A 12,149-nucleotide genomic window follows, 5' to 3' on the forward strand; every position below is an offset into this window, starting at 1 on the left:
AAAGATTTATCAGAAAATGGGAGGGACAGGGAATATAACTATTTATAAAAGAAAAGAATCTGTGGTCATTGTTGGTGTTGTTTTAGTTTGCTTTACAAAATGCATCTTCACATAGCATACATGTGTAAAACAAATATTTCTGCTATTTTTAACTGTTTAAGGGGGAAAATTGTTTAAGCAAAAATTAATTAATGCTATTTAATTAATTTTGACATTCTGAGAGAAAGAGTTGCAGAGTTGCATTCTCATGCTAAACGTGGCCAAAGTTTCAAAACACAAGTTGGACGAATGATGGAGTATTTCTGTGCCAAATACACTACTTCTGGTTTCTGAGAGTTTTTTTCGAGGATGGCTTGTATGACGTCAAAAGTGAGCGGAATTCCTTGTATAGGCACTTCTCCCTGATAAGAAAAATATCCATTAGATTGCAATGTAAGAAAGAAATTACATTATTTTAAACCTCACAATGAATATCAGTCAATTTTATTACGGTTACTTTATTTAAATATGACATCCTTGATGACGTATGCAACCTTCAAATGCGACCCCAAAAAAAGGAACGCAGCTCCTGTCACACCAAAGGAGTGTTTTTGGTTCTGAGGGAAAGATTACCCTTTTCAGCTTCCCAAAGAACCCAGCGTTAAGGGAACAGTGGATTAAGTTTGTTTTTCCGGGGCAGAAACGGAGTTGTGCATGTATGTTTGTTTGTTCCCGGGAATTCGGTGATGAATACTTTGTAAACGAGTCCCAGTTCGGGTGGTGAGTAAAGCTGCATCAGATGTCTGTGTTTTCCCGGCAATCGGCGCGCAGGTGCGTATAATGTAAACAACACAAATGTTTTTGTTCCCTTTTTATTTATAATGATGTAGCAGCTAGCATGCGATCTCTACGCAGAAGCTGCGCGCTCATGTGACTCTTTAGCTCTGCCCACAGCATGACGGCAGACACGCCTCCAGGATCTTGGCTTTTTTCGGAAAGACTCGGTTTACTGTATCTATCTTTTATAAATATGACAAAACTAAAGACTTTTCTGAGATATGAAGGATGCTTTGTTACTCTATAGGTACTCAAGATTAGCATGAGATTGGCAGAAACTGTGTGTGATACCCCCCCCCCTTTAATAATCCAGAATGCTAAATAACATGGCTAACTGGCTAACAATGACTTAACTGTAGTTTCAGTAATCAGTAACATGTTGGTACCAGGGTTATTATTGTTAAAGTCACCCTGTTGTTTTTAAGTTTTTAAACGTTGTTTATATGTCTATGTGGTGTATTTAATATGCTTTAAGACAAACCATGTGCAAATTCAAAGTCAACACCATTGCTGAATATTTTCTCTTTAAAACTGCAGTAAACCAAAGACTTGTTTTTCTGATGTCACAAACTACCTTGTAACCAATCACGTCAATGTGCCAGTGGGCTTTAGCATTAGCTGTTTGATAACGTTGTCAAGCAAAAAACTAATTATATTATTTATCGTTATGTGTCCGATGTTGTAAAAAGCAATACCATTGTGCAGCGTTTTCCTCAGTAAGTTGACCGAGTGGATTTCGTCTGAGCTCATGCGAGTGAGTGGAGGTGGGGCTAATTATCATATTCATTCTATTTTAAGGCATTAAGAATTTTTTTCACAGGCAAAACTTTAAATATGTAATTTTGGTGATCAAAGATGAGTTAAGGAAAAAATACAAATAAATTTAAACCTAAATATTTATTAAAAAACAAAAACTAATAAAAAAAACAACAAAAGCACATAAAATTACTAAAAATGAAACTAAAATGAAAAAATAAAAATAAAATAAAAATATAAAAAGCTAATTCAAAATATTATTAAAAACAATAAAAGTACATAATACTAAAATAACACTGGTTGGTACCCAGTGAGAAAATATTTAATCATACCAATATTACATTAAATATAAAAGTAAATATATAATTAATATATCTATTTGAAACATATTAAAATAATCAATTATTAATGTTAATTAAAATTATTTAAAGGGGAAGTTTGGCAGCAAAACTCCATTTGTCTGCCATAAGCTTAGCGAAAATATAGCTCCAAATTAAAGAATATAATACATAATTTAAAAGTAATGTATTTTTCTGTTGGGACTGAATGAGAAGCTATTAATTCATGTGTTAATATATGTGGTGTGGTGTCATACTTGGGACGAGGTACTCGTTCTCCAGTGGGCGAAACAGCACCGTGACTTTCTCCAGATCCTGCAGAGCTGCTTTTGTATCTTCCAGCATGATTCGCTCTTCTCTCTGTTAAAGGAAACAGTTTGTGAGCCTCGAATAATCAAGTTCTTCATGGTGAAGCAGAAGAGTACATGACTAAAACAATACTGCATACTAGGAGAAGAAACTTGTGATGTAACTAGAACAGTTTCCTGTTGCAGAGAAATCCTTTTTTGCTCTAGAAATCAGTGAGACTCAGGATATGATGACATTGGTTCTGTATTTAGTCCTTATTTAGTCCCAACATTCAATTTCAAAGAAAGGGTGATTCTAAAACATTACTGTCATGTTTGTGTATATTAGTAGTAGGCACTGAGGCATTGTGGGATGAGTGTCACTGAATCAGCTATGAGAAGACATGACTTCTGGTAATCTGTCTTACCACATGTGGAGAGAGTGTTGACTGGAAGTTGAAGAGCACTCCGATGGCGGCGATCTGCTCCAGCCATTTACGGCTCACCTCTTTACTGTCCTCCTCATACTCTCCATTATTGTTGAAACGCAGGTTCAGCGCGCTCACAAGCTGCTCCGCCAATGCGCACAGCGCCCCCACCAGGGACTGGCAGAATATGACATCCCGCCGCAACTGGAGTTCTGTGTCTTTGATAGAAGAGTACAGAAGAATTCATGATACTTGTATAAATATATAAATATTGTGTGTACACATGTACTCATTGTGCTAGGAAGATATGATGATGATGATGATGATTCAAAGACCTTTATAATTTATTGATCAGAGGGCATTATTTCACTTATTTTTTAATTAAATCTTTGTGTGTGTGTTTTAACTGCTGTTTTATAGTTTTTAATTGCTCTAAATTTATGTTTTAAACTGACAGATGTAGCTAATACTAATAAATTTGCTGTTCACAGATCAGCACACCCCAATCAGTGGAGTGAGGTGATTACTGAATATCCTAAACCTGTTGTAAGCCGTGGTCCGAGCGTGAAATACTTTAAGCAGATGGTGGTTTCAGTGCAGCACTGGGTGGGAACAGGGATTGGAGCTGCTGTCTGTGTGGAGCAGTAGGGATAAGGGCTCTAGATCAGGTTCCAAAGCAAACGCTCAACAGCTTCCATATGTCTCCCACCACAGACCCCATGGGACAAATCCACTCTCTCCGTTCTCTCACTTTATCTTTCTACTGCTCACTGAGAAGCTCACAAACCGACACACCCCACTGCAACTTTGCTGCACGCACACAAACATATGTACGCACTCCCTGCTACAGAATTTCAATAAAACACTCCCTTATCACAGCACATAGAGGTGCCTGTAAATACAGGATAATCCAAAACAGTAGTGGGGAAGACAAATCTCACACACTGCAGCTGTCTCTCTGAAATCTCACACAGATGATGACGCAAGTGCAAGATCATGTAAACATTCTGGGTTGACTTTCAATAGCTATTTGAAATGATTTACAATGATCAAGTTCAACAAGGGAAAGTTCAAATCAAGGTGTAACTTACCAGTGCATTTAAGCAGCGCCAACAAGAGTTGACTCCTTCCATCTGAAACGCAGTTACAAATAGACATGAATACAACCCAACGCACTCTAATTCAGTATTACAAGGCATGGGAAACTTTTAAGGGTTAGTTCACCCAAGAATGAAAATTCTGTCATTAATTACTCACCCTCGTGTCGTTCCAAACCTGTAAGACCTTCGTTCTTCGGAACACAAATTAAGATATTTTTGATAAAATCTGGGGGCTCAGTGAGGCCTGCATTGCCAGCAAGATAATCAACACTTTAAATGCTCAGAAAGCTACTAAAGACATATTTAAACCAGTTCATGTGACTACAGTGGATCAACCTTAATGTTATGAAGTGACTAGAATACTTTTTGTGCACCAAAAAAAAAACAAAAAACAATACAACGACTTTACTTTAAATATGTTTTTAGTGCCTTTCAGGGCATTGAAAGTGTTAATTATCTTGCTGGCAATGGAGGCCTCACTGAGCCACCGGATTTCATCAAATATATCTTAATTTGTGTTCTGAAGATGAATAAAGGTCTTACGGGTGTAGAACGACATGAGGGTGAGTAAATAATGATAAAACAATTTTTGGGTGAACTAACCCCTTAACATGAAAGTTGTTGCATTTCCACAGTTTTTCTATTTAAATGCTAGATTGACATGTGACTGTTGCACTTGTGTCTTTTGCAGAACTTTATATATGACATAGTGTTACACAAACATGGTGCTCAAGTTAAAAGAAGTTCAACTTTTAATAATCACATCCCTAGACCATTTTTTTTATTCCTGTTAATGCCCTGTGTCACATGGTTTTAAATGCAAAATCGTGTAACACTTTATTTCAATAGTCCATTTTAGACATACTATACGTAACTTTGCAACTACACGTCAACTTCCAGTCATTGGAGTGTTAGTAAACTGTCTGCTTAATATCTGCTAACACTTTATTTTGATGGTCCCTCAACGGACATTCTACTGAATATAAGTAACTTTGCAAATAGTACATAACTTATTCCACTAACCCTAACAGTCTACTAAGTCTCTAATGAGAGTTAGTTGACATGTAGTTGCAAATTAATAAGATAGTTGACATGTAGTTGTTCCCCTAGATGGGCATGTGGCTGTTGTGCTTGCATCCTTTGCAGCATCTCGCACCTGTCATGCCATTCAACAACAACAAAAAAAAAAGTGTTGCTCAAGCTAAATAAAGTTCACCCTTAAAAAAAGTGTCTCTAGACTGTTTTATATTTATTTATTATTATTATTATTATTATTATTATTCCACTGCCCTGCATCTCACGTTCTTAAATGCAAAAAACACATTCTGTGTAAATGGCCCCTTAGGATAATAAAGAAAAAAAAAAAGTCAAGAACTGGTGAGATTGTGAAGTGTGCATACAAAATAAGAGCCAGACATGAATGCAAGTTAAGTTGATTTTGGAGGACTCCTAAAAACATCACTAGCATTTTGACATATTCCATTGGTAATGTTGCTTTTTGAATCAATTGTTTGCCATTTTTATATGTTTTATTACATAAATCTGCATTAAAATAATATACACTGATTAGTGCACAATAAAACAAAAAACATACACTTAAAAAGTAAATAGGGTTATTTTGATATTGATTGTTCAGGCTTAAACATACCCTCTACAAAGCGATGAAGGCTGTTAATTAGAGACTTGATTGAAATGGGCAGGTTCCAAGGGTCCTCCTGGATGTTCTTGTGCAACACGTGCCGCCAACGTACAGTCCAGTCATCTGTGTGGCGAAACTCTGTTAGGGAATAAAAGTGAGGGTGAAAATAAAAGATGTTCAGGCAGGTGGTTTGCATTATCTTACAAAGAGGTCAACAGGTATAACTGGCAGTGTGAAAAAAAGCACACACAAAATACATAACCCCTATATTTAAATAGCGGCTAATTATAAAAACCCCTAAAATACAAAAAACACATAGGAGAAACTAGTGTGGTAACCTCGCATGCAGAGGTAATAATGTACAGATGCAAACAGAAAAATTCACACACACCCCTAAATACCTATAAATGTCCCATACACACCAACGGAAAACCCAAATACACACATCCCTCAAATGAGTTTCCAAACATAGCACACATTCAAATATATCACACACACCGACCGGGCGGTACCTGGCTGACTGTGGTCGGTGTGAAAATGCTTGGTTTCCTCGCAAGCTTTGCTCATGACAGGGCCCTTCAGGAGGCTGTTGATAGAGTCAACCTGAGAATGAAAAAGACACAGTTAAGCCTGTCACCACACACACATCCTGTGCTAACTGAAGACCGGCTACACGCCCTTGCTAACACCAGGCCTGCTGCTTTCAGTCTGTCCACATATAAACTGTCGGTGCTGGATAAAAGAGCCCATTATTGATATCTGGGAAATTGAGAGGGGGTCAAAATCTGGTGACCTCCAGAAGACGATAGATTTTGAGGTCAAAGAGCAGAGGTGTAGAGGTCAAAGAGTGCTCACTAGAGATGTTGGTAATGTGATAAACGATACTGCGGGAGTTAGAGAGGAAGAAGAGAGGGAAACTAAGAGGGGATGTATTGATGAAGAGCAAAAATAGAAGGAGGTGAGTGGAGTCAGACAAAGGGCAACAGATACAAAGGGAATATCAAGTTTGAATTGGCAAAAAAAGTTAAAAGCTAAAAGTTTCATTTATGAGTGAGGAAGTCAATATACCTGATTGAAAAGGTGTTCCAGACATCCGTGTAGTTTATCCTGCTTGTCAAAAGGGATCTGCATATCACATGGCAACTCATCTCCTGGAAAACAAAATAAAAGTTGCAATTTCCTTTTAGTAATTGTCCTGAATTTCAATATTGTAACCTTATCTGAAAGACGTCAGTTACCTGAGCCCATCTCATCACTGCCCAGGTAAGAACTGTTGCTCCGGACGCTGGTGTATGACAGCACTGAGTCCCGGTTACTGTTACACTCACTGTAGAACACACACAAGAACAAATGTTTTCAGTTTATGTGATGAAAAGGATGCTTGTAGAATTCAAAGCTTTTTTTGAACCGTTCTGAAAGCATGATAATCAATCAAACTGATACAGAGTTCAGTTATTATTCAAAGCTGAAAAAAAATCACTGAAACAAACAATTTTCTAGGCTCTCTATATTGTCGGTCCATGCTCATTTAATGATGAAATTCACTGCAGTAAAGCAGCAGGACAGTTGAGCACATATTAATCAATTTGTCTGGGCCCAGAATTATGGATTTTGATTTAGCAAATATTGCTTTTTGCTCCTCAGGTTAACGCCAAAAAAACATGGCTTCCATGAATAATGAAGCAACTGGTTGAATTTGCATTAATTCTTACAATCACCCAAAAGTACTGCTTTATGTCTTTCTTCTGTTGGACACAAATTATGTTTTGAAGAATGTTTTTATGGTTTGTCTTTGATTGCATGGACATTAAAACATTGAGGAATCAGAATGTTATACTGGTTTGGAACAACATGAAACTAAGTAAATGATGGACGAATTGTAATTTTTGGGTGAACTATACCGTTAAAGGTGCCCTAGAATTAAATATTGAATTTACCTTGGCATAGTTGAACAACAATAGTTCAGTACATGGAGATGACATACAGTGAGTCTCAAACTCCATTGTTTCCTCCTTCTTATATAAATCTCATTTGTTTAAAAGACCTCCGAAGAACAGGCGAATCTCAACATAACACCAACTGTTACGTAACAGTTGGGGTGTACGCCCCCAATATTTGCATATGCCAGCTCATGTTCAAGCATTAGACAAGGGCAGAACGTCTGGATGTGCACAGCTGAATCATCAGACTAGGTAAGCAAGCAAGAACAATAGCGAAAAATGGCAGATGGAGCAATAATAACTGACAAGATCTGAATGATATTTTAGTGATATTTGTAAATTGTCTTTCTAAATGTTTCGTTTGCATGTTGCTAATGTACTGTTAAATGTGGTTAAAGTTACCATCGTTTATTACTGTATTCACAGAGACAAGAGCCGTCGCTATTTTCATTTTTAAACACTTGCAGTCTGTATGATTCATAAACAGTTTCATTCTTTATAAATCTCTCCAAAAGTGTGTAATGTTAGCTTTAGCCACGGAGCACTATCAAACTCATTCAGAATCAAATGTAAACATCCAAATAAACACTGTACTTACACGATTAGACATGCTGCATGACGAACACTTGTAAAGATCCATTTTGAGGGTTATATTAGCTGTGTGAACGGTGTTTATGCTGTTCAAGGCAAGCGAGAGCTCCGTGGGCGGAGAACACGAGAATTAAAGGGGCCGCAACCTATATATCGGTGCATATTTAACGATGCCCCAAAATAGGCAGTTAAAAAAAATGAATAAAAAAAATCTATGGGGTATTTTGAGCTGAAACTTCACAGACACATTCAGGGGACACCTTAGACTTATATTACATCTTTTAAAAAGACGTTCTAGGGCACCTTTAAAACAATGGTGCACTGATTAAAAGTCATTTCGCAACAATTTAAACATCAACAAACTTTTCATTTCAATCCTAGATTATCCACTAAAATCAACATTGTTTTAGGAGGATGTCTACTTGGCAGCCTTGAAATGTTTACTCTGAGACAGAATGAAACTTTTTAAATATGTCTTTTTGTGCTCCAAAAAAGCTTGAGAGGGGAAAACAGGCTTGCTTCAACCCACTAGTAGTAGAAGAGTAGCAGAAGTTCCCTTTCCCCACCCCACAGAGAGCAGAGAAGAGGCCGAATTTAGTGCCACCACAAGCCAAGAATGGAAGCAAATCAAGCTCATGACCAGCAGGTTGCAACACTCCCAGAAGTTGAAAAACTAAAAAAGGAGCATTCTCTCGTGTTTTAAAATTCAACCTCCCGAGCCTTTATGTTCCCCAACAGTCTTATGTTCCCTTTTCTCACGATATCAAGAACAGACGGTCTACCTTCATCCCACAGACAAAACCAGTTACTTACTGTAAGAGTCTAAATAGAGGAAAAAATGTTTCTATCTATAAAACATGACGACTGCAGCTGTTCATGAGCTCACCCTATCACAGAGCAGCAGGATTTTAAAGCGGAACGCCACATAATGATAGAGGGTGCAAAGGCAGGCATCCGTTTATCCTGACAGAAGCAAAAAAAATCCACTGTGGTCAGTCTCAGTTTTGCCATGCTCCGTCAGGTCTAGATCACAACCAAACAAACTTTGCTCCATATAATGATGACATAACGGTGACTGAACATATTCTTTAGTGGTTAAAGCGGGCGTCTGGGTCGCTGTGACACAACAGGTTCTTTGTAAGGGATGTTTATCGTCCCTCTACGTGTCTGTTTTAGCAACATCTGTTTGACAGGAGGATCAGACAGGAGCCCAGAAGCCCTGTCACGCTCACTCTCTCTCGCCTCTCTCTGCTTCATGCGTGCTGGATGAAGACTGGGATTTTAAATCATCTTTTATGCATGTAATTTCATTGAAAACCAAATGTTATTATGAAACTCATAAGAGAGAACTTAGTTGCTGTTCTTATCAATATTGACATTTTAGAAAGGAGAGATGATGGGATCAGGACTGTTGCAGGCTGGACTTGAACCTGTGTTACCCATTTAAGCACCCAGGCTTGAACATGATTCATAAACATCATTATCAACAATCTTTTCCCCACCTGTATGAGTCTCTGTAGCTCATGGTGTCATGTCCAGAGTCCTCCTGATCGTCTTCATTCACTTTGAAGCACACTCTCTTGTTCCCACCATGCTCCGTTTTGTCTTGGTCCGTCTCCTCTGGTATGGGAGAGGTTGAGGGGGCGCTCTCAAAAGAGGGTGGCTCTGAGCCCTGTGGCTGGGTCGGTCCAGTTATCGATGACAGAAGTCTAAGATGAAACATATTTAGAGAGGTTAGGAAACAGCTAGACAGGAATTGTTCTAATGAATTATGAGAGTGCTTTTTCAAGTATCCTGAAAATTTTAAATTTTAAAATATATAGAATAGAAAACAGATATTTTAATTTGCAATAGTACTTCACAATATTACAATTTGTACTGGTATTTTGATCAAATAAATGATATTTTTTTTTTATACCTTCCCCCTAGGTTGTCTATGAAAGCCTGTAGACTTTTTATGTGAAGGACTTTTTTTTTTTTTGGCCAGGAAAATCAAAAGGATGTGATGTTTACACATGCTCCCGAGAGCCTCTTTTCCGTTCAATGACACGTGAAATGAATGCTTATACAATGTTCATGATAATGCCGAAAGAGCCATTCTGTACTATAATGTCAATGTGTCTTGCAAAGACATTAATTCAAACTATAGTCTCACATAGCCAGATCTATATTGTCTATGGTCTTAAATATACTTTATAATCAAACTATCATAACAGTGTAGTTTTAATTACCTCATCTGTTGACATGATGCCGGTGAATTGCAGAGCTGGTTCTACATATAGCCCCTTTAAATGAGCTTATTTTTCTAGCTTATTTAAAGACAATAAGGACAAAAGAATTTTTTTTCTAACAAGCTTTGTTCTTTTATAGGACAGTGAAGTGTAGACTGACAGAAAGGCACTGGGAGAGAGGTGAGGGAATGGGACAGGAAAATGACTCCATTTCACTGACAATTAACTTCTACATCAGCACATGCTCACCACTGAATAACAAACATTTGTTCCTCCTGAGATGCTGTTGAAATGTTTCCTCTGCAGTCGTCTGTTATGGCTTCAGTCTTGTTTTTTTTCTGTCTAAGCCCTAAATATTTTTAGACTGTCATAAAAGAACATCCTGACATTTTGAACTCGAGGAACTCCTCAAATAGGAGGCAACTAAAACCTACTTGTCTAAATTGTGCTCCCAGCTTTCAGATGAGAATTTGAAAAAAGCTGTGCCAATTAAATGATACAGTGATGTGCTTAAAATGTTTTACCATTTATTTCAGCTATTTTTAAAATATTTCTGACCAAATTGAATAATTTCCCTCTTGTAAAAGTTTAAATCTATTTTAAAACACTATTATAATACACTGTTAAACTACCTCACCACTTACACATCTATCTGGGCCACGTATTGCTTCATCTCTCGCACTGAAATGTCCAGGCGGTTATAGAGGCAGATGTAATTGTCCTGGCTCTCCGTGTCTTCCTGTTTGAGGAGGAAACTGAGACCTCCCTCTTCATGCTTCCTGCCATCCTCCATGCTCCCCTCACCCTCCTCTGTCTCTTCATCCAAACTAAGGCAACTCCAGGAGGGGGCCGCCATGCTGGTCACACAGTGCACAGCGTGGGACATGGGATTCAGATTGGCTGCAGGAACAAAATGACAGTAATCAATAAGATGATAAAAATAAATAAATAAATAAATCACTTTTCTCCATTTGTACGGCATCCTGGATTTCTTGTGTCACTTTGTAAGTTTGTTGCAATGCAATCTGGGTTATATAAGCAATGCTGCCTCACAGTTAAGTCTAGAGAAGACATAATTGTGGTACCCAGACTTTGCAACAGCCTTCATACTGGGCGCATGCCTTAAAATGCTGTCTAGGGACAAAGTGCCTAGGTTTGGGCTTCTGTGACTAAATAAACAGAAGAATTGAATGGCTGAAAACCAGTGAGGCATACTGTTGCATGTGGTAAAGCCATGGACCATGGCTGCAGAGAAGTGTACCGGAGGAATTTTAAACATCTCTGACCGTGAGACAACTGCATAACAGATGTGTAGCAGAGACTGAAAAATAAAACATCTCGTGCTGAGGAGCATAAGGAACAAAGCATTATGTGGTCCTTTTCCCAGCTACACGTGGCGGCTAGACAGTAATTTGGGCTGCAGCAATCTGGGCAGGTGGAGCCAAAAATGTAAGCCAGATGAATCAGCTTTGCCTCAAGTTTGAGGGATGCCCAAGTGAATTTTCAAAATTTAGCCAAATATTACTGGTGTTGAAAATTGCAGAATGGATTTAACAGTCATGGAAGCATCAGTTAGGATCACTTGAAAATCAAATAAATCAAGCAAAAAATACAACAAAAATGTATTAATTTATAGGTATATTTAAGTTGTATCACTTCCAGGCATTACTGCTAATCCAATTAAGAAAACTAAAATTATATTTTACAAAATGAATGGAAAAATTGATATGAATAAATCTGGACAAATCTGACCAACTGCTACAACCAGGCCAGGAGAAACTAAAACGTACTAAGTGTTGTATTTGATGATAAACCTAATATGACTTAAGTTTTGCCCTCTTAAATAAAGCATCATAAAAAATAAAAAATAAAAAAACAGTGATATAAGAGAGAGATGAAGGCCTCACTGAGTGAAACACTGTAGGCCTGTGGGACAGAGGAGGATGACCTCACTAAAAGCTACTTATTATGGCCTAATGGTGTCTTAATGGAAGTCTGATGGAGGTGCTTTAAAAAGCTCTGG

At 37.8% G+C, this 12,149-nt stretch overlaps 1 protein-coding gene across 2 annotated transcripts in view; it reads right to left on the reverse strand.

Moving 5' to 3' along the window:
* prex1 (phosphatidylinositol-3,4,5-trisphosphate-dependent Rac exchange factor 1) overlaps window positions 1-12,149 on the reverse strand; it is a 90,184-nt gene that overhangs the window by 9,332 nt on the left and 68,703 nt on the right. For both annotated transcript variants that reach the window (XM_067395007.1, XM_067395005.1), the window contains exons 25-33: window positions 10,771-11,026; window positions 9,398-9,604; window positions 6,603-6,691; window positions 6,433-6,515; window positions 5,877-5,967; window positions 5,374-5,502; window positions 3,717-3,758; window positions 2,626-2,843; window positions 2,168-2,270 (exon numbers count right to left, since the gene is read on the reverse strand). In XM_067395007.1, coding sequence (XP_067251108.1) covers window positions 2,168-2,270; window positions 2,626-2,843; window positions 3,717-3,758; window positions 5,374-5,502; window positions 5,877-5,967; window positions 6,433-6,515; window positions 6,603-6,691; window positions 9,398-9,604; window positions 10,771-11,026 — 1,218 coding nt within the window. The remainder of the gene's footprint in view (window positions 1-2,167; window positions 2,271-2,625; window positions 2,844-3,716; window positions 3,759-5,373; window positions 5,503-5,876; window positions 5,968-6,432; window positions 6,516-6,602; window positions 6,692-9,397; window positions 9,605-10,770; window positions 11,027-12,149) is intronic.

The sequence above is a fragment of the Chanodichthys erythropterus genome, chromosome 9 (assembly GCF_024489055.1).
Source record: "Chanodichthys erythropterus isolate Z2021 chromosome 9, ASM2448905v1, whole genome shotgun sequence".
Classification (NCBI taxonomy): Eukaryota; Metazoa; Chordata; class Actinopteri; order Cypriniformes; family Xenocyprididae; genus Chanodichthys; species Chanodichthys erythropterus.